Genomic DNA, 27,944 nt, shown 5'->3' with positions numbered 1-27,944 from the left:
TGGAGGATAATAGAAGTGATTTTGTTTCTGATTCTGTATTTTGAAATATGGTTTCACTCTTAGCCCAAGCTGACCAGGAAATTTACTCAGCAGTCAGAGATGGCCTGGAGCTAACAGTGTTCTCCCTACCTCAGCCTCCTGCATGCTGTTTTGAAGGTTATTGACTTAACTGTGAGACATGTGGCATGATCCTTTAGAATCTAAAGTGTATGTATACCTTTGGTCCAATTGCTGACCTTTCAGAGAACTGACCTATTGAAATTAACAATACAAACCCATATCTTTAAATATTTGATTCCCCTTTAAGCCCTTAACACAAAGAAGAAACTAGATAAGTATCCAGACATGTCTTTGAACATTCTCATCAAAATATTACTTGTGAACATGTAAAATAGAAGCTTGAATTAATTTAAGAAGTCTTCAAACTTCTTCATTTTTTTTTCTTTCTTTTTATTGGATATATTTTATTTACATTTCAAATGCTATCCCTTTTCCCAGATTCCGCTCCATATCCCCTATCCCATCATCCCTCCCCCTGCTTCTATAAGGGTGTTCACCCACCCACCCAGCTTCTCCCACCTCTCTGTCCTGACCCTTCCCTACACTGCTGCATCAAGCTTTGGCAGAACCAAGGGCTTCTCCTCCCACTGATTCCCAACAAGGCCATCCTCTGCTACATGTGTAGTTGGAGCCTTGGGTCCCTCCATGTGTACTCTTTGGATAGTGGTTTAATATCTGGGAGCTCTGGTTGGTTGGTATTGTTCTTATGGGGTTACAAACCCCTTCAACTCCTTCAATTCTTTCTCTCTCCTCCATTAAGGACCTCGTTCTCAGTTCTATGTTTGTCTGCAAGCATCTGCCTCTGTATTTGTTATGCTCTGACAGAGCCTCTCAGAAGACAGCTATATCAGGCTCCTATCAGCATGCACTTCTTAGCATTAGCAATATTGTTTAGGTTTGCTGGATGAATGTTGGCTGGATCCCCATGTGGGGCAGTCTCTGAATGGTTTTCCCTTTCTCTGCTTCAAGTTTTGTCTCTATATTTCCTCCTGAGAATATTTCAAACTTCTTTAAATGGATTCTGATTTAATCATAAATGAGATACAATGTAGACATTAGAATTATGAGACAGACTGGGGATAAAGCTCAGTGGTAAAGTACTTGCATTTCATCTGAAAGACCCTGTGTTTGCTTCCCAGCATCATCAAATACAAAACTGAATACATTTTAACATAGTTAAATATAGTAGAAAGAAAGCCATAGTCTTTTGATATACAAAGAGAATTTAAATAATATGTACAATCCTCTACTTTTAAGCTAAAACAGAATAAAGAAAAAGATGATACATATAGATGGTTATGCCCAGTAAATAGCCATAAACACAGAGAAAGTTATTAATATTATCTCTGACTAGTAGAATTTTCTGTTCTTAATTTTTAATTATTGCAAAAACATCAATTATTTTTATAACAATTTAAAAACTAATATTATTTAAGTTACGGAAAAATACTCAAGATTATTCTACTTTTCATGGCAGTGTACTTTTCATCAGAAATTTCTCCTAATTGTTTATTCACATTGATGAAAGAAGACATGTTTTATTGATAACTTTTGTAAAACACTGACTTTTCTCTTTCATTCAAGATGTCCTTTGTCACATATGTGCTTTGAATTTGTCCTTATTTGTTCATTTTGATTTTGTTATCAAGTAATTTATACAATGCAAATCATATTTTTATTACTTTACTTTTCCTATTTGGATATTCTTTAACTTAATTCATATAGCTAATTATTTTTTTTTAAAGATTTGCTTATTTATTATATGTAAGTACATTGTAGCTGTTTTCAGACACACCAGATGAGGGCATCAGATCTCATTACAGATGGTTGTGAGCCACCATGTGGTTGCTGGGATTTGAACTCAGGACCTCTGGAAGAGCAAGGAGTGCTCTTAACCACTAAGCCATCTCTCCAGCCCTCATATAGCTAATTATAATTAGATTTAGTGTGTAGAAATGTAATCCATAAAGACAAAGGAAGGTACCATTCCATTGACAAATGAGCACGCCATCACCCTGCCAGTCCCTGTGTATCACACGAGTATCTTGCCTTTTTAACAATTTCTCATTGAGTGTTATCATGGATTATAGTCCAGCTAGATTACAGGTTCTCTCTTGGCACGGATCAATCCAAATAGTCTAGCAGGATCATCATGAATACTTTCCTCAACCACCTGGTTATCTGGAGGGAAATTTTCTACCATATTGCTCTGAGAAACGTTGGCACCCATTGTACAGACTGGTGCATCCTTTCCTCTGTCTGACAAATCAATATTCTGTTTCCTGGGCCTTCTGCGTTTCCCCTTCACACTGTGATCCAGTGAGGCATAGCACATCTGAGCTTCAGTGGGTACCTAAAAAACAGGTATGTTAGTTTTCCATTGTTAGCTTATTCTCTAATGTCTAAGACTTCTACAAATTTCCATGGTCTATGAAAAACAATTTGTTTTCTGGCTTTGGTTACCTCATTTTTTGAAAGTTGATAGTTAACAACAACAACAACAAATCAATAGCCAATTTAAGACTTTTGAGTTAAAAAGAAAAGTATTTAGATAAACCTTAATGAATTTTATTTCTCTTCATCAAAGTTTACATGAACATTTCAGGTCATTTCCATCTTCACCTTCATCTCAGGTAGGTTTTGCATTATGTCACACCTATCAAGCGATGGTGCCATAATTTGCTCATGACGAAAGGAAGATAGAAAGATATTTATAGATCCTTTGGTATGACCTACATATGCTTAATAACTAGTAAGTTAATGTTTTAAGAGGACCCCAAAATTCTTCCTCTTCCTCTTTATTTACCTTTTTTAAAGATTCATAAAAATAAAGCAGAGTTCTGCACTCTGGAGACGGGGACAGGCAAATCTCTGAGTTCGAAGCCTGCTTGGTCTTCAGATCTACAAAGCAAGTTCCAGAACAGCCAGGGATACCAGAGAAACCTTGTGTCAAAACAACGAAAGGAACAAAACAAAACGAAAAAGAGACAAAACAACAACAACAACAACAAAACAGAAGAACGAAAGAAAACAATAAAGTGAATAGATCACCTTACACAACTGACATGTAAGATAGAATGGGGTTTGTTGTTCTTCCTTTTTGTCCTAGGGCCTGGTTAATGTCAGAGTGAGGACAGGAGACTGGGGTCATAGAGAGAAACACGGGTTGATAGGTTGGAGCCCAGACCTTTGGTGTGCTGCAGGAAAGCTGCAGATTAAGTCCCAGTTCTACTATGTGCATGGCCTTGGGCAGTTTCTTAAAAACCATACTCAGTTTCAGTAGTCTTGCTTTTCAAATGAAAGCAGTAATATTGATCTCATAGTATTAATATGACAGTTAAATAGAGAAATATATATATCAAAGCTGTAACTGTTCAAAAGCAGATGGCATTATGATCATTACGTGCTTCAAACTGAAATTGGAGAACTTAATTATTGAGTATAGTGTAGCTATCTATGTTTAGGATCTACCTCTTAGACCAAGCCAGTGAGGCCAGAGGCTGAGGAAGTGACATTTGGATGAACAACTCCCAGTGACTGGGAAAGTATTCCTACTGGTATAAAGGGAATATTTTGTGTTTTTAGTTTAGGCAGAAGGTGTGGCTCCATTTACATGCTCTTTAGTTTCGTTATCAGACATGTTATTCTTTAATCATTTCTGCAAAACTGAAATATCTGTCTATCTGGTATGCACACACCCATCTTTGCCCTCCACTACTCTTGTATTTTATCATCTGTCCTTCAGAATCACAGACTATGCACTAAAGTTTGTATTTCCTGTCCTGCCCTTTAAGGCTTTCTATTTTGATGCCCAGTACTCTCCAACTCTGCTTTGTGTCCCAGTGAACTTGGAACACATTTAGTACTGTCACCTGCTTTGACTTTCCCCAGACAGACAGGTGAAAAGTCAATGAAATGTTCTTAGAACCAGAAGAAAATAGCTCTTTGTTGATCTTTTAAGACTTTGTACAACTCCCTCATCTTCTTTTGTAAATTTTTTCCTGTCCTGTTTTAGATACTTGGAGTGATGTACCCAAGTCCAGCAAGACTAAGCTACTGACTGACCTATGCTGGGCCAAAGCACCCAAGAGAATGGCCCAGGAATGGGATTTTGATATTTGATGGCATCTTTAAGGTTGATCTTTAATCTCAAGAACAGAACAGGTATTTTTTTCCCTTGAGTCTATAGGGAAAAGGCGTGGGCCTTTAGTAGCTTGCTAAGCCTCACTGGAAGAGTCTACTGGTAGCAGAATACAAAGAACTATTACATTCATGAAGAGAGCGAGGAAAGATTCTCTACGCAATTGTCTCAAATGCAAAATACATTCTTAGTGCTGTCTATCATATGAGGCAATCATTTCCCTTTTATTCCAAAGTGTTTGGAATTTAGTTTTTGCACTTACAGAAAAATCACTCAAAATAATTTGAGGCTAGCTCGTAACTTCTGTATTTTATCAGACAGTGTCAGGATAAAAGAAATGTGGGTCTCAAGAGAGCATCATGGTTGTACATAAATACTTCACACTTCCCCTGTGCTGGCTTAGTTGAGTGAACTGGGGGGGATGGAGGACATAGATGAAAGGGTAAAAGAATGTGAGTGTCTAGAAAAGAAGCTATGATGATGGAAAGATCCCATCTAATTTCCACCCAGTTCAGAAATCATAGGGAAAAGCAAATCAAAAGAAGTTATTTAAAAAAGTTACTATTTCTTAATATTGAGATCATTTGCACATAGACTAGGCAAATAATGATTCATCTCCAGGAAGAAAAGGAAAACACAGGAAAATTAATCAAAATTTTAAGATCCTGAAAGACTCTGGAGAAACGGTGAAGAGCATAATCAGTACTGGTTTGAAAAGGGAGATGATGCTTTTGATAGAGTACAGGGACAGAACATTGATCTGAAATCAGTTAGTAAATACAAGGAACATCACATGCGTCTATCCTTCAGGTTATAGGACGTGGGAAGCCTTGAGAATTGATCTGATACCTAGATTTTCTGATGAACTCCTAGCAACAGACCTAATTTGTTGATGCAGACCAAGAGACTCAAATTACAGACTCTGAAACACATATGTCATTTTCAAGGGGCATGGAAATGACCCACATATTTCCCAGACAACATCCTTTTCCTTCAACATACACATTAGTGTAGATTTCCTTAATGTCTGCGATTGATCAGTGCAGGGAGTATTAGAGTGGCAAACTAGTCATGATGATAAAGTAAAATTGAGTGAGCAATCAGGAAGAGACGACTCTAATGTGTGAAACTAAATTTATAAGAATGTAATAAAATAAAGACTAGTTTTCTGAATAGTATTTCTAAGGACACAGTTCATAGACAGCAGGCTCAAAGTCTTACATGGTTTCGCATCATTTCCACTTTAGTAAAAAACAGATGTAGCTCAGGCAAAGTTACTCTGTACAATTCTCTTGTATTTAGTCATAATATCTATTCAGAATTCAGTATATTTATAGCTAAAACAGTGTGGGTGGGTCGCTATATTTCTAGAAGGCGTAATTACACCTTAATCCCCTTCAAGAGCTTTTCTTTCACAAAGTCATTATCATAAGTTTAACAGAAGATATGTCGTGTACTTTTCTATTTTAAAAAATAAGTGTCCTTTAAAGACATTTGTGTTTATGAGTGTGTGTGTGTGTGTGTGTGCTGTGTTGTACATCTTTCTCTCTCTCTCTCTCTCTCTCTCTCTCTCTCTCTCTCTCTCTCTCTCTGTGTGTGTGTGTGTGTATGTGTGTATGTGCTGTGTACATCTGTGTGTGTGCTGTGTACATCTTTCTCTCTCTCTCTCTCTCTCTCTCTGTGTGTGTGTGTGTGTGTGTGTGCTGTGTGCATCTCTGTGTGTGTGTGTGCTGTGTGTATCTCTGTGTGTGAGCTGTGTGTGCATTTCTCTCTCTCTCTCTCTCTCTCTCTCTCTCTCTCTCTCTCTGTGTGTGTGTGTGTGTGTGTGTGTGTATGTGTTTGTATCTGTCTGACTGCAGAGGGCAGAGAGGAAGTCAGATAACCTGGAGCTTGAGTTAGCAGTAATTGTGAGCTCTCCAGTGTGAGTTCTGTGAACCGAATGCTTTTAACCACTGTGCCATCTCTTTAGCCCTTAAAAGCATATTTTAGAAAAAACCAAATATCAGACTGCCTATGAAGTGACTTTTTTTCCTCAAATATCACATCTTGATTTTTTTCCTTTTTAAATTTTAATTATTAATCATTTTACATCCTGTCCACAGTTTATCCTCCTTTCTTTCCTACAAGTTTTGCCCCCCCCCACATCTCTGCTATCCAGTCTCCTTTTTATTTTCAGAGATGGGGAGGCTTCTCATGGGTATCTAGCCTTGGCATATCATGTTGCAGTAAGACTAGGCTTGTCTTCTCCATTGAGACTAGACCAAGCAGCCCAGTAAGGAGAAAGGGTTCCAAAGGGAGGCAATAGTCAGAGGCAGCCTCTGCTCCTGCTGTTAGGAGTCCCACATGAATTATTAAAAGGTCTGATTTCTTACAAAAATAATGTAGTGTAAAGGAGAAAATTTCTACCACAATGGGAATTTTTAAAGTATGACCTACTTTAGGATAAAAATAACCTCTGGATTCTATCTTCACATGTAGTATCAGAGTGCTCCAAGACAAGCTTTTCTTTCTTTGTAAAACTGGGGTTTTAATACAGCCTCCCTTATTGAGACTTTAGAAAATGCATGTGGGGTACCTGAAACAAAGCCAACACAATCATCTTGGAATTGTCATTCCCATGACTAATCTAGGCAGCAGTGAGAGGATGTAAGAGAAAAGATTTTGAAAAATACACACACATATATGCAGAGATAGGGTCTAATATCTTTTGAACTATATGTAATATTAGAGTCTTTGATTTGAGTTCTGGTTTGACTTCTGTATTTTCCTGTAGGGCACAAGTTTCAGAAACTGACATGTGATTCATGCTGCCAAAAATTTAACAGGCCACTCCAAATGTATATCAGAAAACACTCTTTGTGTCTTGAAACCTGTCCAGGTTCTGTGACGTGGATGATGCTTAACTTAAATGGAAAACCCACCTGTGCAGGTGCAGAGGCCTCCTGTGCATCACTCGAAGATCTCTGCGGGCGAGCTTTCATTTGTTCATAGCAGTCCTCATCCAGCGGTTCTTGGGGGTAGAAGAGATTGACATTTCCATAGACAAATGAAACAGGCTGGTATAAATAAAATGCATGACCCAAACAATATTTACTCAACAATATATAACATCTAGAATTATTTAAGTAATCCTTTAGATGGACACTCAAAGAGGTTATGAAAGTACAAACTGTTGTCTGCAGATTGGGCAGAGAAGTTCTTTTGCCCACCACATTAATGACAGATGGAAAGAAGTTCAAGGTATAGACTGTATCCTAGAGATTCTCTGTGCCACAGAGGAATGTGGAAGTCTGTCCAAACTACTGTTTGAGATGATCTAGAGATATGATGGAGTTAGAGGGTTGTCTGTGTAATGTTACCTGGATGTGCCTGCACATGGGCCATTGGCAAGCACGTGGCATAAAGCACAGTGCTTGCAAAGTGGATGGCTAGAGTTTGATTTTGATTTCGATTGTGACTGTGCTCTGATATTTTTCCCTCTTGAAGAAGAAAGTATTTTAGTGAAGCCCTCAGTTAAGAGACTTTCAATTAAAAAAAGACTTTGAATTTTAAAAGAGATTGGATATTTTAAAGAGATTGAAACTTTCATATGTAAGACTTTGTGAGACTGTGGGGTTCTTAAGGTTATTTAGATCTTGGGGATGAATAAGAAAGTAAAGGTTGAGGCTTAATAGTATGTTTGTGTATCAAGTTGACAAGGAGTCAATTGTACTGCCTGGTTTTGTGTTAACTAGACACAAGCTGGAGTTATCACAGAGAAAGCAGCCTCAGTTGAGGAGGAAATGCCTCCATGAGATTCAGCTGTAAGGCATTTTCTCAACTAGTACTCAAGTGGGGAGGGTCCAGCCCATTGTGGGTGATGCTATCTTTGGGCTGGTAGACCTGGGTTCTATAAAAACATAAGCTGAGCAAGCCAGAGGAAGTAAGCCAGTAGGCAACATTCCTCCATGGCTTCTACATCACCTCCTCCTTCCTGACCTGCTTGAGTTCCAGTCCTGACTTTCTTTTGTGATAAACAGCAATGTGGAAGTGTACGCTAAATACATGCTTTCCTCTTCAACTTGCTTCTTGGTCATGATGTTTTGTGCAGGAATAGAAACCCTGACTAAGACAATGTCTGTCATTAATGTTGTGGGTAAAAGATTTCTCTGTTCATTCTACAGGTAACAGCCCAATCAGAGCAGAACTGCTCAGAATCTGAGAAATAAACGCCAAATATACTTTTGTTTGAAAATCAGATTTCTGGTTGGCTCTGGGCCATTGGAATTCAAAAAAGTTTAAATATAAAATCATGCCAAATAAAACAGAGGGGACACTATTTTAATATAATATTTCTGATAGCTTCTTTTTTTGCAGTACAGAAAGTTAGTGGATATTCATGATGGGGGAAAAAAAAACAGGGACCAAGTTAAATCTTTGAATCTTATAAAGTTCTCAGATATCTATCTTTACAATTCCACATTCGTGGTTGTGTATATATTAGGGTATTTTTAGATTATGGAAAACCTTTGTGTTTGAGACAGAGACCTGCGGCAGAATTAACCCAGAGGCTCTGCTTGTATACCAAGTGACGGCTCATAGATAAGCGGTCATTTCCTTCGCTAGCCATAGGCAGCTTTATCCCAGCTGCCTGCTTTGAGGATTTTACAATGTTTAGTTTTGAGAGAAGGTTTGAGTGGAGAGGTCTTGTGGAAAAAATAAAAACACAAGCTACTTAGTGATGGCTCGGCTCTGCTTTTTTTCCACCTGCTGTCATTCCAGCCCCAGGTTCACCACTCTGAGAGAACAGGTTAAAAGACAGGAAGCTAGAGAAAGTATTCATTATTCTGTCTCGTAACTTTGTCATGCTTTTATATACAGATCACAAAATACTGTTTTAGTGGATCATATTTTGTTCTAGAAATAGCTCTATTTCATAGAATTCTCTGCGTGTCAAAATTTACGGAAATTAAATATGCTATTACTAGTCTGATAGTAATGTGTTGTTCTCCAAGAGTGAAATGAAGAGCTCATGGAGAAACAGGAGCTGCTGGCTTGTACTGAACATCAGTGCACTTTACAGTGAGGCCCTTGCAAATATATTCTATGTAATATACTAGACATAACTATGGATTCTAGGAGACCTAGCTGTGATGGTTTTAACAAAGATACCTCAAGTTGTTTGTGGGATTAAACAGGGTTTTTTTTGACATGTTCAATTATAGAAAATAAAACTTACCTGAGATTATATTTTCTAAGTTACCATAGATTGGAGTATCTTCAACATAATATTCATCAACTCTACAATAGGGGAATATAATTTTTGTTATTAGACAAAATCCACTTTACACTTAGTAAAACATAACTACTAAATGATAACTGCTTAATAAATAGAAATTAATAACTGATTTCTCAGTTAACTTCAATATGTAGTAAACTATCACATGCTCTTCTTCAGCCTCAAACTCCTATAGTACAAGTGATCATATGTGAATGAGTTAAATCAGGATTTATGCATTTGTGTGTGTGTGTGTGTGTGTGTGTGTGCATGTGCTTGCCTGTGTGTGTGTATGTGTGTATGTATGTGTATGCAAATTAAAAGTTGAAATTCAAACTTTCAGGAATAAGTAATGATAGTAAATGATTACTGAGAACTCTTATGTGTTGGGAACTTTTGAAGCACGTTTCTTTTCTTTTCTTTTTCTTTTGTTTAATTTTTAAAGCATTTTCATAGGGTGGCACTATCACCCTGATTTTACAGATAAGAAAGATAAAATACACGGATATTATGAGACTTCTTAGCTTTAGGGTCACAAGGTGTTTCTTGAGGTCACAAGAGTAGGCAAATAGCAGAGTTAGGATTAAAATATGGCTTGTCTGTGCTTCTGGCTCTATTGCCTATTTGCTTGCTCTCAGTGCAGCTCTCAAAGGTCCTTTAGAACGACTTTTGTTACATAAGTATTATAGACTCGGATTAGAAGATGAAATATCATGATTCGAATCATTATTACTCTTGTAATGCAACTACAGACAGGAAGTCCTGAGACTCAGATAGATTAATTTATTAACTTGGTTTGTGATCCATATCACAAATAATTACCAGTTATGAGAATTCCCCACTCTGCCAAGGACTCACTCAACCTTTGGGCGAGTCCATTGGAAGGGTATGATTCCCTATACTGTACATCCTAGGAATTGGTAATGCACAGGCATTAAATATCCAGACATACAGTCAGTAACTGTAAACCTAGTAAAAGAGCTAGAATCACAATGTAAATTTGATTGGAACGCCCTACATATATTGGAATGCTCTACGAATATTCTAAGAAAGTAAATGAAGAATGATGAATATTGCAAGGCTTTAGAGAAATAGTTCAGAAGGACCATAGTTTCCTGCACCTCTAGTGAAGATAACCAGCTCGGACTCAGGAGTATTGGTTCTTGTTATTTGATTAAATTTCCATCTTGCTTTATGTAACTAATGTTATTATTACAACACATAACTTGTCATCATCTCCAGAGTGTCCTACTGATATCATGCTCATGACAGTGGCCCTAATGGCTAAAGTTTACATTGGTAAGATAGGGACAGAGGAATCTGTCACTTAGTAAGTGGCATTTTATGAAATAAGGCCAAGTGCTTCCACTTTGAGATTACCTGTCACAGAGAGGTGGAAGGAATTATATCCAAAGAAAGAGGAATTTATTCCAAGGCACAACACTAAAAGTGTTTTCAATACTTTTTAAAGAAGAAAGAATATATATAAATACTGAGTAGTCTCCTTGAACAGTTCAGGAGATGCCTGCACAAATGATTGGAAAAGTCTGGATGCTGGACCACAATTCACTTAACCAATAGTGAAAGAAGTCATCTACAGTGTACTTTCCATCCAGTACACCTTAATAAGGAACTGAGCATGCCTTTTCTCTGGATATGCAGAAAATATTACTGCAAAAGGTGAAGACTTTTTATAAGAAAAGCCATCCATTTTCCTAGCCCATAGAGACAGCAGACACAACCTGCAAATGATAAATCATGTCCAAAAAATGAATATTGCTCTATTCCCTATGAATGAAAATAAGATGTGATTTATAATTCATTGTCCCATGTCTGCAGGCAGGCCTCAAGTGATTAATCACCTCAAATAAACTATTATTCAGGAGCAGCTGCTTAACGAACAAATTAAAAAACGTGTTTTTACTTAGCAATGCCAAATAGCTCCAGCTTATTGCAGACATGTAATAAACTTCAACAACAAATGTTTGGCAATGTTTTATGTGGAAGATTATAATAATTGCTGTTTTTTACCCTTTGCAATGCTGAGAATCAAATGTCAGGTCTTGCACATGCTAAGTAGGTGCTGTTCCTCTGAGTCATATACCTAGCTCATGTAGTGATTGCTTTTTGAAAAAAAATTAGTAAGTGAGCTTATAACTGAGAAAAAGTTTATCCTGAGTTTGTGGTCAAATCAGACTCTCACTTTGGGCATGTCTGAAGAGGGACTCTAGCCATTAAGTATATTTATTGACACGCCAAATTTGTAAAATATATTATTGTAACTTCTCTGGTTCAATTTTCAGATTTCATTTAGACCTTACACAGTTGCTGTTTTAAAAATGTGTTCACTTTATTAATCTCAAATTCTCTGTGGCCTATGCAGATTTTAAAAGATTACTTTTTTAAAAAAACACATTACTTCTACCTGATTCCCTCACACTTCAATTCTATAAGTTGTAACTCTATTATTTATAAATCAATTATGCTAACACTACTTAATTCTTCTCAGCCTCCAAATTACATAATATAATATAGGGTTTCAACATCCAAATAAAAAGGCATGCTGTTGCTTTAAAACTAATAAAGTTGTTTTAAGGAATTGGGAAATTATTGGGTTGGGGAAAGAGCAAGTTTCGGGATCTGTTGGAATTTGTTATTGGCAAATGTTAGATTGATTTATTTGAAATGCATTTTCTTGACTATGTAGAAGTATAATTTTATATTCCATTGGCATCTGAATGTTCCCTAAAACCACAAAGAAGAGTGATATCATTTGGGGAATGAATATGGGAGAAAAGTAGTTTTCTAGAGGGGTGCTGAACTCTGGCATTTTAAGGTTCAGGAGAAGAAGCTACTAGAAAGGGGAGTAAAATCAAAGGGGTCTGTTGGTGGCTCAGAGCCAGTGAAGGAGAAATGCTTCCAATGAGGTCAGCAAAACAAAATTAGGATTTGACTTGTGGAATTCATTGGCCACCTCTGCACGTGTAAAGTCAGTGGATGAGAAGACCAAAGATGGAACGGCATATGCTCAAGACTCAGAAGGGAAGGGGGAAGCCAGCAGAATGCAGCTGGATAATCATGTTTGCCTGTAGAAGGTGTATAGTGGATAGGCAGCTGTAACATTAGGCTGAGATTTTCTGATTTCTTATTTTTTTAATATTGATAATACAGTTTACTTATGTATTAATGTAAAAATACAAGAAATTAAGAAAAAATTGTAGAGCAGAAGGGGAAGGGGAAGCTGCCTCAGGTGTTCCTCAATATGCTTGTCTAATTGTAACTTTCTCTACAACCCCACAAACTGATGTCAAGGCCCTTTTGCTGAAGACAACACCCACACAACTCATTTTACATAGAGAAGATGATCTCATACCTATATGGAGCCTTTACTGTAACATGCTGGCATCTTTTGTACAGGAAGGTAATCTGCATGCCATCAAAGAAGAATGGTGAACACCCACACAGCCCCAAACCCTTTGATCTACACTGGTATCCAGCCTTCAAAATATGCTAGTGATGTGGTAGCACAAAGTTGACTTACGTCCCTCTCCACAAGATGGAATCATACCCTACACTGCTTGGGTGACCAAGAACCTGTGACTAGATAACCCAGTGACCTAGGATAAGACTGAATACTTCTGTTCTACTAAACAAGCATAACAATAAAATCATTTCTAACATCATTCTGCTATACTTCTAGATGAGTCCCTTGCTCAGTCATCATCAGAGAAGCTTCATCCTCCAGCAGATAGGGAACCAGTACAGACTCTCACAGCCAGACAATATGTGGACAGTGAGAGACCTTATATACCCACTCTTCAGTGGGATGTCTTCATCAAAACTTTCCCTCAGGGATCAGAGAACTCCATGGAAGAGGAGGCAGGAAGAGTATAATAGTTAGAGGGGATGGAAGTCACCAGGGAATCAAGGCCATGTGAATCAACAGGATCGATACACAGCCTGCATAGGACTGTACCAAATGGAGCCCTAGAGCTGAAGGGAGTACATGAACACAGACCCACATCCCTAGCCCAGAATCTATCTCCAACTGATTGCCACTTACAAATAAAAATTCAGTTTTATACAAGGGAGTCTCACTGGGAAAACAAACAACTCTTAGAGTAGAAGGTATGTCCAGTAGTAGATGGTCAACAGGAAATTAACATAAAGGCTTCAGGGGAGGTTCCATGTCAGGGCTTTTATTTTTTTTTTTTCATGTATATATTATGGCTTCCACTTTAGTCTCTCTCTTTCTCTCTCTCTCTCTCTCTCTCTCTCTCTCTCTCTCTCTCTCTCTCTCTCTCTCTGGATATTTTATTTATTTATATTTAAAATGTTTTTCCCATTCCCGGTTTCCCCTCTGGAAATCCCCTATCTCATCCTCGTCCTCCCCTGCTTCTATGAGGGTGCTTCCCCACCCACTCCAGCCTCCCTGTACTCGCATTTCTCTACACTGGAGCATCAAGCCTTGACAAGGGCCTCCCCTCCCACTGATGCCTGACAAGGCCAACCTCTGCTATATATGCAGATAGAGTTATGGTTCCTTCCATGTGTACTAGTGTCTTTATTTAAAATGATATATCTGTGGCACTTTTATAGGATCCCCGAAATTGTGTCTTTGTGTCTATATATTCTTGTGCCATTTCTTGGACTCTTTTTTTTTTTTGTCTTATTCTATTCTGATGTTTCAGTTTTTGTTCTATCATATTGTATTTTATATTATCCCTTAGAAGCCTCTTTTCCTAATGAGAGAGAAAATGAGAGTGGATCTGGATGGAAGAGGAGATGGGAAGGAACTGGGAGGAAGAGAGAAATGGAAACAATTCAGACATATGAGGGAGAAAACTCTAATTTAATAATAGGAAAAAGAGAAGAGGAGCCTTAACCCATGTATTCTTGGAAGCTGTTTGGTCGGGAAAGAACATAAGTCTTACAGATTCTCAGTCTGGGGAACCAGTCAGTAAGAACAACTGCAAGAATTTAAGTAACTTTCTGAATTCCTTGAATCTCAATCCCATAATATATCCACTGCATAACTTCCTTATACCAATACGAGTTAGAACTGTTTCCAATATATTTCAAAGAAACATGAGGTGGTCCAAGTCTAAGTAACATGGTGTATACATTTCACTTCCCGCTCTGTAAATTTAGATGTCATGTTGTCCTTGGGATGATCATGCTTGTGACCTTCTGGTTCAGAAAGGGCGGGGACTTAGAGAACTGGGAAGAGCAGAGAAGAAATTTCTTTCTCTCCAGTCTAGCTTCCCAGCGTAGCTAATATTGAAGACCCATAGAACGTGAAAAGGGGAACCCAGTGTAATGGATATCTGTTTGGCTTTGTCTAACTGAAGAGGTGTCAGTAATTCTAGCCCACCTCAAAAGGATATCATTTTTAAATTATTCTTTCTTGATGTTTTTTACATTTTAATGAGTGAAGATAATTTTCTGAGTCTCAATGTCTTCCTACAAAAGTTTTTTTGATCCTCAACCTACTTAATTTAGAAAAACAGACTAGTTATATGTACATAAGCTTGGAAATTAGCTTGACTTTGGTAGGTGGTATCTGCATTGTATATTTAAATTTTGCCTCAATGGAGATAGATAATGGATATTTAAAGTCCTTAATAAGAGGCAATAGGTGAGTACATCTGTGAGGAAATGATCTCTCTCCTTCCACTTTGTAGTTTTATTTATTTATTTATTTATTTTTTGAAGACTGTTCTCCAAGTGACTTTGGAACTCTGTCTCTTTGTAATGCTTAAGGATAATTAGAGAATGCAACAGAAGATAAAAACACCATAGGATAAAGAGGGAATGGCTAGAAAATCATGGGCTTGGCTGCAGTCTCCATAGAGACAGGATGCTTCACAGCTTCAGTTCTCATTTTGCCTCTGGAGTATACAAGCCAATGCTGGCTGATTTCTGATTTTGCTCATCTAGGCACATACAGATGAGATGCTCTGCCACAGGCAGTTGACCTAGCCGATGGGGAGCATTCATGATGAACTTGAGGTCTCTTTGTCCCTTGCTGCATAATTGTAAATGATAAACTTTTTCAGTGTAACAGGCTGTGTGTATTAATGTCTTCCTTACTAGGCACAGTGGGTAGAAACATGGAGCTCAGCTGAAGTGGGTTGAAGCATTGAACTCCAATACCTGGTGCTTGGTATGGTGATGATCTTCCAGGCAGGAGGATTTTACACTTTGGAAATCAGTGAACTTAGTTTGCAATTTCCTAATATAGTTGTTATTCTTGAGTGAGTATTTGTTAAATGAGTGAATGTTACACAAGAATCAGCCTCATCCCCACATCTGCAGTACAGATAAGCACCTATGTCTATTGAGATACTTATTGTACCAATTTTCCTTTCCAACTCTTCTCATACCAATACCAAAGCCATCAACCTAACCTTCCACTAAACAATCAAATCACAAGACTTTTTGTTACACTGTATTTTTTTATTTTGTTTCCTATCCTCTTTGTTTTGAGGTAGGCTCAATTACACAAGATAATCTAGCCAGAAACTCAGAATAGACCTTCCTGCCTTGCCTCCCTGGCACTGGGAATTCAAAATAGTGCTATCACCAGCACACCTGGCATGTTGTATCTTAATTACCCTTCAAATGTCAAGAGTCAAGTTCATCAGAAAAGAGATGACTGTTCTCATGTTTATCATCAGAAGATTATTCTTGTTAGCTTGAAATTATCACTAGTAAAAAGATTTCACTATGAAGAATAGTCACAAAAATTTGTATGCAGAAAGTCTACCTGCAACCATATCTTGCATCTGTAAGAGACACTTTTAAACAAGAGCAGAAACTATTACAAAAAGACCCTTAGATCCCAGGGGCTTTAAATCTCTTCCTGTTCTGCCTGCCCTGCCCAAGCCTGTGCGATCTTGTTCAGTTAGAAAGCTTGTTCAAAGATTTCTCAGTCTACTATATTGGAAAATTCGAAGAACCTTGCAGAAAATCATTCTTATTTGAATTGTCATTCCTAACTGGAATAGCCAATATAATGATAGATTTGGGTTATAATATACCATCTAGAAAAATGAAATTTCCATACCATTATTTACACCCTAGACTTTTTTTTAAAAGATATATTGTACAAGTTTGGCATGTTGTTGGTTCATGGTTAATCCCACTACAAAAAGACAGGGGCAGGTGAATCTCTATGAATTTGGGTCTAGACTGATCTGTATAGCGAGTTACAGGACAGCCAAGGCAATGTAGATCGAGCCTTTCTCAAAAGTAAAAAAGTTTAAAAGATATATATATATATATATATATATATATATATATATATATATATATATATATGTATAAAACACTTTCTCAAAAACTATTAAAGAGATTCTGTAATTAGTGTTATTTCAGAGTATAAATTCACCACATTTCACTGTTGATTAAAATTATCCTTACAAACATCATGCCACTAAGCGCATGCACATGTGTGGATGTGCATGTGTCTTTTCTATTTTTTTGTTTGTTTTTTTTTTTTTTTTGAGACAATGTTCCTATATATCCCAGGCTGGCCTCAAAATTCACTATGTGGCCCAGGCTTGCTATAAACTTGTATTCTTTTCTGTCTAATCCTCTCCATTGCTGGGGTTATTGGCATGAACCACCAGGTCTGATTACTTAAGTCTTATGAGATTTTGTAGACGTCTTTCTACTCCACAGTCTGAAGTGCCATACAACCCTATATAAAATTAGACTGTACTCTTATTGAATTTTCTTCTTCATTATAATATAGATATTTATATTAGATATAAGAGCTTTATAGATGTCAGATTAGACTGTATTTTTATTCTTCACTCAGATCTTTGATTTGATGTATTAATAACTAGAACCAATGATAGTACTATGGCTTCCATTTTTAGGTGCAAGTAAAAAATATAATTTACTTTTCACTTATAATTTTAATTTACAAATATAATTATAATTTACAATTTGCATTTAGCCCAAGTGGTAATATCTCTGAGGAAAATCTGTAAACAGTACAGCATTTGTTACTTTTCTTACTGGTTGTAAGTCATAATACATTGTTCAATTTTTAACGTACCTTGGAATGTAGTCCTCAGAGTATCTGTATATTTTATCTGAAAAATAGTAAAAATACACAAATTAAAAATGCTTATGCATTAAAAATAGTTCATGAGAGGAGCTAAGCGTAGGTGTAAATTTACAAAGTTGATCAAGCCATGAAGGCTACAACTATTTGAACTGTGGGGAGATGACTCTGAGATGATTTGAGGGTGTCCAAAGCATGAATCCCTGTGATAAAGTTTACTCTTCCAAATGGCAGTGTCAGGGTTGCACTGGAGCTTTCAACCGTAGAATCTAAAGGAAACTCTTTAATCCCTGAGAATGTTGCTATCAGAAGAGATTAGGCAGTTTCTTCTGGGACTTCTTAGTAATTTTTGGGAGATAGTCACCAACAGAAACACAACTGACTTCTTTCTCTTTCCTGACTGGAGATGAAAACAGTTTCTCTAACATGTACCCTTACCATTGCTTTCAGTTAGTGTCTGTGCTCTAACTGTCCAAACTTTGAACTTAAGTCTCAGAACTATAAGCTAAGTAAATCCTTTTCTTTATAGGGTGACAGTTTTTGATGTTTTGCTGTGGTGATATAAATGATAGAGGCAGCTTCCCTTCTGAGTCGGTCAATCTGAGATGAAAACAAAAAATAAGCTTGAGCCAGATGCATATGTATTATATGCACATAAAACAATGGGAATAATTTGGGACTTCTTTATCTGACACTCTTGTCCTTGACCACTGTAAAACATAAACATAGTTTCTGCCTTTGAGTTCCACCAATGCTCCTGGGGTTTTCCATTACTTCTGTCTTTGTTCATGTTGGTTCTAATAGACCTTTCTTTTTTTATAATATATAATTTTTATTGGAAATTTCCTGTGTTTACATTTTAGATGTTATCCCCTTTCCCCCAATCACATCTGCCCTCCCCCTCCCATTGCCTCCGTGAAGTTGCTCCCTCTCACAAACAACCTCTCCCACCTCAGCACATTGGCATTCCCCTACCCTGGGAAAATAAGCCTTCACCAGAACAAAGGCCTCTCCTCCCATTGATGTCAGATATCCTCTGCTGCAAATGCACCTGGGACCATCAGTCTCTCCATAGAAATACACTGGCTGGTGTTTTAGTCCCTGCAGCATTGATGGGTTTGGTTAGTTCATAATTTTGTTCTTTCCATGGGGTTGCAAACCCTTTCAGCTCCTTCAGTCCTTTCTCTAGGTCCTTCATTGGGATCCTCATGTTCATTCTGATGGTTAGCTGCCAGCATCCTTCTCTGTATCAGTATGGCTCTGGCAGAGCCTCTGAGAAGGTATCCATATCAGGTTCTTTCCAGTAAGCACTATTTGGCATCAGCAATTGTGCTTGGGTTTAGTGGCTGCATATGGGGTGGATCCCCAGGTACATCAGTCTCTGGATAATCTTTTCTCTAATCCCTGCTCCTCTATTTGTCCTTTTATTTTCTCCTATGAAAGTTTTGTTCTTCCTTCTAAGAAGGACTGAGGCATCTGCCTCCTGGCCTTCCTTCACTTTGAACTTCATAAGTTCTGTAGATGGTTTCTTGGGTATTCAGAGCTTTTTGTGCTAGTATCTGCTTGTAAGTGAATACATACCATGATTGTTCTTTTGTGACTGGGTTACCTCACTCAGGATAATAGCTTCAAGTTCCATCTATTTGCCTAGAAATTTCATGAAGTAATTGTTTTTGATAGCTGAATAGTACTCCATTATGTATATGTACCACAATTTCTGTATCAATTATTCTGTTGAAAGACATTTGGGTTCTTTCCAGATTCTGGCTATTATAAATAAGGATGCTATTAACATGGTTGTGTATATGTCCTTGTTAGATGTTGGAGTTTCTTTTAGGTATATGCCCAGAAGTGGAATACCTGGGTCCTCAGGTAGTACTATGTCCAATTTTCTGAGGAACCACTAGACTGATTTCTAGAGTGGTTGTACCAGCTTACAACTTCACCAACAATGGAGGAGTATTACTCTTTCTCCACATCCTCACCAGCATCTGCTGTCACCTGAGTTTTTTATCTTAGCCATTCTGACTGATATGAGGTGGATTCTCAGGGTTGTTTTGATTTGCATTTCCCTGATGACTAAAGATGTTGAGCATTTCTTTAGGTGCTTCTCAGCCCTAATGGACCTTGCTAACAACAATAAGAAAAGCAACAGGAATTTCTTCTTGTTCTTCTACTTCTACTTCTTCTTCTTCTTCGTCTTCTTCTTCTTCTTCTTCTTCTTCTTCTTCTTCTTCTTCTTCTTCTTCTTCTTCTTCTTCTTCTTCTTCTTCTTCTTCTTCTTCTTCTTCTTCTTCTTCTTCTTCTTCCTTTTCCCCCTTCTCACTCTCTCTCTCCTCTCTCTCCCTCCCCCCCCTCTCTCTCCCTCTCCCCCCCTCTCTCCCTCTCCCTTTCCCCCTCTCTCTGGATCTATGAGAGGGGGTTCTCTATCATATATCTGCCCCCGTAAAATTTCTTGGCATCTGATGAAACTAAGAAACATTGTGGTAGTTCTGTTTTATGAGTATGGTGACAGTCTGAGAGTGAAAACACTGAGAAAAAGGTGTACCTCTGTCTCTAAAGTACTGGAAGTATTAGAATTGCTTTTTTATTTCCCAGGGATGTAATCTAAAAAAATAAAGCCATGGGAGAAAATATGTTCCAGTTCTTAGGAAGTAGTTCACACTGACCCCTGAAGGTGGTAGCTCAGAGGCCAATAAATTGTTAAATGCATTTGTATATTTAAACGTAATGGTAAAGTGTAGGTTTCAACTAATATTTTATGAAAGTAAGAGATTCATAATAAATTATTGAAATTAATGTATTTTAAAACATTCAAGACCCAGCTTTGTGTGAATATTAATTTTATTTTAAAAAATTTATTGCCTACTTATTAATGATTTATATACTAAACTAGAGGTACATGTGTAATATGACATTTATCATATTTGAATTTCTTATTATTTCATATGCCACAGAATAAAAACCGAATTTTTGCTGAAGTTATTTTATGAAAATAAAGACTTTATTTAGTCATCCCAGTTTCTGATACCAGAAGCTAGATGGTCTTATAGTTTTTTTTTTTTTTTTTTTTTTTTTTTTTATAAACGATTTTATTTTTCAAAACAAAGATAGATGTAAAGATTTTAAACATTTTTTTGCTTAAAATTATACATTTTTGTCAGTACTGTTTTTTCAGACATTAAAATAAATTTTACATAAAACCATGTGAATATGTTTTTTAGTCGGTACTTGATTTTTTTCAAGGGCTTGACAGTATGCATTGAAAACGTACTAGTTGCAATAAGCGTAAAGTACATGCAAAACAAAACGCAACATGGAAATAGTCAAAGTCTTCTTGTTTTGTGAATATATGTATAGTTTTTGTTTTCTTTATTTCTTGGACTTCATACAGTCTGTGAGTTGTTTCTGGGGGAGTGCAAGCCTCTGGGGTTAGCATCCCACTATCAGTGACTGCATATTATGTCTGTTCTTTTGTGACTGGGTTATCTCACTCAGGATGATCTTCTCTAGATGCAGCCATTTTCTTAAGAATTTGGTTAAGTCATTGTTTCTGGTGGCTGAGTAGTATTCCATTGTGTATATGTACCACAATTTTTGTATCCATTCGTCTTCTGAGGGACATCTGGGTTCCTTCCAGCTTCTGGCTATTATAAATAGAGCCGCTATGAACATTGTGGTGCATATATCTTTGTTGTGTATTAAAGTGTCTCTGGGGTATATGCCCAGAAGTGGAATAGCTGGGTCTTCAGGTAGTACTATATCCAATTTTCTGAGGTATCGCCAGACCGATTTCCAGAGTGGTTGTATTAGCTTGCAACCCCACCAACAGTGGAGAAGTGTTCCTATTTCTCCGCAGCCTCGCCAGCATCTGCTGTCATCTGAGTTTTGGATCTTGGCCAATCTGACTGGAGTGAGGTGGAATCTTAGGGTTGTTTTGATTTGCATTTCCCTGATGGCTAAGGATGTCGAGCACTTCCTCAGATGTTTTTCGGCCATTCGGAGATCCTCAACTGAAAAAGATTTGTTTAGCTCTGTACCCCATTTTTTAATAGGATTATTTGATTCTCTGGTGTCGAGCTTTTTGAGTTCCTTGTACACCTTAGATATTAGGCCTCTATCTGATGTGGTGTTGGTAAAGATCTTTTCCCATTCTGTTGGTTGCCGTTTTGTTTTCTTGACGATGTCCTTAGCCTTACAGAAACTTTGCAATCTCATTAAGTCCCATTTGTTAATCTTTGACCTTAGAGCTTGAGCCATTGGTGTTTTGTTTAGGAAATTTTCTCCTGTGCCTATGTGTTCTAAGGTTTTCCCTACTTTCTCATCTAATAATTCCAGTGTATCAGGTTTAATGTGGAGATCTTTAATCCACTTACACTTGAGCTTTGTACAAGGAGATAAAAACGGGTCTATTTTCATTCTTTTGCATGTTGAGTGCCAGTTGGACCAGCACCATTTGTTGAATAGGCTGTCCTTTTTCCATTGAATGTTTACTGCTCCTTTGTCAAAAATCAGGTGACCATATACATGAGGGCTCATTTCTGAATCTTCTATTCTATTCCATTGATCCACTTGCCTATTTCTGTACCAGTACCATGCAGTTTTCAGCACAATTGCCTTGTAATATAGCTTGAGGTCAGGGATAGTGATTCCCGCTGATGTTTTTTTGTTGTTGAGGATGGTTTTCGCTATTCTAGGTCTTTTGTTATTCCAGATGAAATTGCACATTGATCTTTCCAATTCCATGAAGAACTGGGTTGGAATTTTGATGGGGATTGCATTGAATCTGTAGATTGCTTTTGGTAGGATGGCCATTTTTAAGATGTTGATCTTTCTAATCCATGAGCATGGGAGATCTTTCCATTTTCTGAGATCCTCCTCAATTTCTTTCTTCAGAGGTTTGAAGTTCTTGTCATACAGGTCCTTCACTTCCTTAGTTAGAGTCACACCAAGGTATTTCATAGCTTTTGTAACTATTGTGAAGGGTACCTTTTCCCCAATTTCTTTCTCCACATGTTTGTTTTTTGAGTATAGGAATGCTACTGATTTGTTTGAGTTAATTTTGTATCCGGCCACTTTGCTGAACTTGTTTATCAGCTGTAGGAGTTCTCTGGTGGAATTTTTGGGGTCACTCAAGTACACTATCATGTCATCGGCAAAGAGTGATGTTTTTATCTCTTCCTTTCCGTTTTGTATCCCCTTGATCTCCTTTTGCTGTCTAATTGCTCCAGCCAGGACTTCCAGTACTATGTTGAATAGGTAGGGGGAGAGTGGGCAGCCTTGTCGAGTCCCTGATTTTAGTGGGATTGCTTCAAGTTTCTCGCCATTAAGTTTGATGTTGGCTGTTGGTTTGCTGTATATTGCTTTTATTATGTTTAAATATGGGCCTTGGATTCCTGTTCTTTCCAGGACTTTTAACATGAAGGGGTGTTGGATTTTGTCGAATGCTTTCTCAGCGTCTAGTGAGATGACCATGTGATTTTGGTCTTTAAGTTTGTTTATATGGTGGATTACATTGATGGATTTCCTTATGTTAAACCATCCCTGCATCCCAGGGATGAAGCCTACTTGGTCATGATGAATGATGGTTTTGATGTGTTCTTGGATTCGGTTTGCAAGGATTTTGTTGAGTATTTTTGCATCAATGTTCATAAGTGAGATTGGTCTGAAGTTCTCTTTCCTTGTAGGGTCTTTGTGTGGCTTAGGTACGAGGGTTATTGTAGCCTCAAAAAATGAGTTGGGTAATATTTCATCTGATTCTATCTTTTGGAATAGCTTGGTGAATATTGGTGTTATATCCCCAATAAATGTCTGATAAAATTCTGCACTGAACCCGTCTGGACCTGGGCTTTTTTTGGTTGGGAGGCTTTTGATGACTTCTTCTATTTCTTTAGGTGTTATAGGGTTATTTAGATGGTTTACTTGGTCCTGGTTCAACTTTGGTACCTTGTATCTGTCTAGGAATTCGTCCATTTCCTCCAGATTCTCCAATTTTGTGGAGTATAAGTTTTTGTAGTAGGATCTGATGATTTCTTGAATTTCCTTAGTTTCAGTTGTTATGTCACCACTTTCCTTTCTGATTTTGTTAATTTGGATACTCTCTCTTTGCCCTTTTTTAGTCTGGCTAGAGGTTTATCAATCTTGTTGATTTTCTCAAAGAACCAACTCTTTGTTTTGTTGATTTTTTCAATGGTTTTTTTTGTTTCTATTTGGTCTATTTCTGCCCTAATTTTGATTATTTCTTGCCGTCTACTCTTTTTGGGTAAATCTGCTTCCTTTTGTTCTAGGGCTTTTAGCTGTGCTGTCAGGTTGCTGATGTGAGCTCTCTCCAGTTTCTTCTTGGAAGCACTTAGAGCAATGAGTTTTCCTCTCAATACTGCTTTCATTGCATCCCATAGGTTTGGGTATGTTGTGTTTTCGTTTTCGTTGAATTCTAGAAAATCCTTAATTTCTTTCTTTATTTCTTCTTTGACCCTGCTATCCTTTAGCAGAGTGTTGTTTAGTTTCCATGTGTATGTGGGCATTTTGTTGTCTTTGTTGTTGTTAAAGACCAGCCGTAGACCATGGTGATCTGAGAGGATGCATGGGAGTATTTCAATCTTCTTATATCGATGAAGGCTCGTTCTGTGTCCAATTATGTGGTCAATTTTCGAGAAGGTGCCATGGGGTGGTGAGAAGAAGGTGTATTCTTTTACTTTAGGATAGTATGTTCTGTATATATCTATTAATTCTAGTTGGTTCAAAGTCTCTGCTAGTTTTGCAGTGTCCTTGTTCAGTTTTTGTTTCCCTGATCTGTCCATTGGTGAGAGTGGGGTGTTAAAGTCTCCCACTATTATTGTGTGGGGTGAAATGTATTTTTTGAGCTTTAGTAGAGTTTCTTTTATGAATGTGGGTGATTTTTTATTTGGAGCATATATGTTAAGGATTGAGAGTTCCTCCTGACAGATTTCCCCGGTAATGAGTAAAAAGTGTCCTTCTTTATCTTTTTTGATAACTTTTGGTTGGAAATTTACTTTATTCGATATTAGAATAGCCACTCCAGCTTTCTTCTTGGAGCTGTTTGCTTGGAAGTTTTTTTCCCACCCTTTTACTGTGAGATAGTGTCTGTCTCTGTCTCTGAGGTGAGTTTCCTGTATGCAGCAAAAGGCTGGATTTTGTTTATGTATCCAGTCTGATAGTCTGTGTCTCTTTATTGGGGAGTTGAGCCCATTTATGTTAATAGATATCAAGGAATAATTGTTTCTGTATCCTGCCATTTTTGCTTTTTTGGGTTGAGTTGTGTCCGTGTTTTTTTTCTTTTTTTAGTTTTCTTGTTTAGGAGTTTTCTTGTTTTTACTAGGCTGTATTTTCCCTCCTTGTATTGGGTTTTCCACCTGTAATTCGTTGTAGTGCTGGGTTTGTGGTCATATATTGTGTGAATTTTGATTTGTCTTGAAATATCTTTGTCTCTCCATCGATGGTGATTGATAGTTTTGCTGGGTATAGCAGCTTGGGCTGGCACTTGTGCTCTCTTAAGGAGTGCATGATGTCTGTCCAGGCTCTTCTAGCTTTCATAGTCTCTGCTGAGAAATCGGGTGTGAGTCTGATTGGTCTGCCTTTATAAGTTACCTGACCTTTTTCCCTTACTGCTTTTAGTATTCTTTCTTTACTTTGGGCACTTGATGTTTTTACTATTATATGTCGGGAGGTATTTCTTTTCTGGTCCAACCTATTTGGAGTTCTGAAGGCTTCTTTTATGCTCGTGGTCATCTCATTCTTGAGGGTAGGGAAGTTTTCTTCTATGATTTTGTTGAAGATATTTACTGTGCCTCTTAGTTGATACTCTTCTCCCTCTGCTATTCCTATTATCCTTAGGTTCGGTCTTCTCATTGTGTCTTGTATTTCCTGGACATTTTGGGTTAGGAGCTTTTTGTTTTTTGCATCTTCTCTGGCTGTTTTGTCTATGTTTGCAATGTTGTCTTCTGCCCCCGAGATTCTCTCCTCGATCTCTTGTAATCTGTTGGAAATGCTTGCTTCTGTGACTCCTGATTTCTTTTTTTGGTGTTCTGACTCTAGGGTTATCTCTTTTAGCGCTTTTTTTATTGTGTCAATTTCTGTTTTAATTTCCCTCTTCCATTCCTTTATTTCCTTGGTTCTGTTTTCGTCTCGTTCTTTGAGTTCTTTGAGTGTTTTTCTTGTTTCTTCTTTAAAAGCTTCTGAATCTTTTTGCTTTTCCTCCCTTTCTTGTTTAAGTAACTCTATCAGCGTCTTGAGGCATGTTTTCAGGTCTGTGTCTTCTTTCTCTGGAGTGTTTGGAATTCCTATGTTTGCTACTATCGGAGAGCTGGGTTCTGGTGTTGCTAGATTGTCTTGGTTTCCTTGGGATATACTCTTTCTCTTTCCTCTTGCCATTTTGTTGTCAGTGATATGTTCTTGCCTTTCCCTTGTATCTGGTCTGTGTCCCTGGTACACTTTCCGTGTGCACTCCTCAGAGATCTCTCTACTCCCCAGCAGCCCAGGTTCCGGGTGGCAGCTGGGCCAGGCTCTGCTCTGCGACCTGAAGTCGTCTCCGGGTGGGAACAGAAGTTCCTAAGATCTGTTCACGGTTACTGGATCGGGGAGGACAGGGCAGGTCAGGGCAGGGGGTGCCCTTTCCGTGTGCACTCCGCAGAGATCCCTCTGCTCCCCCGCAGCCTAGGTCTCCCACTCACCAGTTGCTCAGCCTGTACGAGCCGCCTTTCTGGCTGGAGCCGCCTTTCCAGCTGGTGGTTGGGCCAGGCTCTGCTCTGCGACCTGAAGTCCTCTCCGGGTGGGAACAGAAGTTCCTAAGATCTGTTCCAGGTCTCAGTAGCTCAGCCTGTACGAGCCGCATTTCTGGCTGGAGCCCCCTTTCCGGCTGGTGGTTGGGCCAGGCTCTGCTCTGCGACCTGAAGTCCTCTCCGGGTGGGAACAGAAGTTCCTAAGATCTGTTCCAGGTCTCAGTAGCTCAGCCTGTACGAGCCGCCTTTCTGGCTGGAGCCCCCTTTCCGGCTGGTGGTTGGGCCCGGTCTTATAGTTTTAATATCTCGAAAACACTGAGATTCAGGAAACAGCTAGTTAGAACCATTTTAAATAATTAAGTAAATCACCAAACAACTGGGTAAACTTATGTCATGGTGTAGACTTGGTCTTTAGAGAGTTGGTTAACTCTTATAGAAACATTAGTTAAAGTATTTATGAAAGTGATCATATTACAGAAAGAAATGGACAAGTTTCACATCAGTGATTGGGGAGGGATTCTGAGGATAATCTAATGAGGGACAATCTTGCGGAATGTGTCTACTAAGCTGCTGTAGAACCCAAGATGATGAAAGTAATCTGTACAGGATGCCATAAATATAGCATTCAGGAAATATATGAAATACGAAGTTACTTTCAGCTGCTTTCAAGTTATTTTTTGAATATGAATGTTAAATTTTAAAGGGAGCCTAGAAAGGTCAAAAAAATATATTATTCTTGCCACAAATTAATGAAAGTGGAGAAAAATCAGAAATATAGAAACATATCTAATAACAATAAATATAGAAGAGGACAAGGTCAGAAAATTATAAACTGGAAACATAAAGCATGGTATAAACACACATTTATTTCTATATTTAGAACAATGATCCAATTAGATTCAGACCATTAGGTTCTTTTAAAATTTTCCTAGTGTCATGGTTCAAATGACAGATATCTCCCCAGATCTTGGGCATTTGAACACTTAGTCTCTAGGAGTCATGATATTTGAAGAGGTTGGGGAGGTGTAGCATCACTGGAATAAGTATGTCTCTGGGAATGAGCTTTGAGAATAAAACCTCACCTACTTCCATCTCTCTCTCTCTCTCTCTCTCTCTCTCTCTCTCTCTCTCTCTCTCTCTCTCTCTCTCTCTCCATCTCTCTGTCTCTCTCTGTGCTTTGTGATTGACTTTAATGATGTAAGCCTCTCGAAAGGGCTTAAATGCCCCTGCTGCCTTGCCTCCTCACCATGACAGACTTGTATTTTTCTAGCCTAACTCTTTCTTTTAGAAGTTGTCTTGGGAATGGTGTTTTATACAGCAACAGAAAAGTAAATAAGCTTCTGGAACTTAAGTACAAGAACTTAAATTCTAGGATGGCATGTCATAGAACATTTTCATAGTTAGGGATCAGCCAACATTGGATTTGGTACCAGCTCTTCAGGGCACTTGCTACATGACAGTGTGACAATTACTCTAAAGCTATGATTCTGTTTATCTGTAAAACAGAATAGCAAAACCTAGCATTGTGAAGTGGATATGGAAAGTAATTAAAATAATACTAATACATTTTATAAAGTGACAAAGCAATTTATCCAGGTCATGTGTTTTAAATTCATATCATATAAGCTACACTCTTTGCTCACAGAATTAGAAAGTTTCTTCATAAATGAG

The 27,944-nt window shown here is 37.9% G+C and overlaps 1 protein-coding gene across 1 annotated transcript in view; it reads right to left on the bottom strand.

Annotated features, from left to right (window-relative positions):
• Positions 1–2,155: 2,155 nt before the first annotated feature.
• TRAT1 (T cell receptor associated transmembrane adaptor 1) overlaps positions 2,156–27,944 on the bottom strand; it is a gene marked incomplete at both ends in the record, with an annotated part of 32,635 nt that continues 6,846 nt past the window's right edge. Inside the window, 4 exons of the mRNA XM_080919492.1 lie at positions 2,156–2,413; positions 7,123–7,211; positions 9,420–9,481; positions 17,527–17,563. Coding sequence (XP_080775618.1) covers positions 2,156–2,413; positions 7,123–7,211; positions 9,420–9,481; positions 17,527–17,563 — 446 coding nt within the window. The remainder of the gene's footprint in view (positions 2,414–7,122; positions 7,212–9,419; positions 9,482–17,526; positions 17,564–27,944) is intronic.

The sequence above is a fragment of the Micromys minutus genome (genome assembly GCF_963924665.1).
Source record: "Micromys minutus genome assembly, chromosome: 7".
NCBI classification, from domain to species: domain Eukaryota; kingdom Metazoa; phylum Chordata; class Mammalia; order Rodentia; family Muridae; genus Micromys; species Micromys minutus.
Note: the sequence above shows the minus strand (reverse complement) of the source record. Positions and strands in the feature narration are given on the sequence as shown.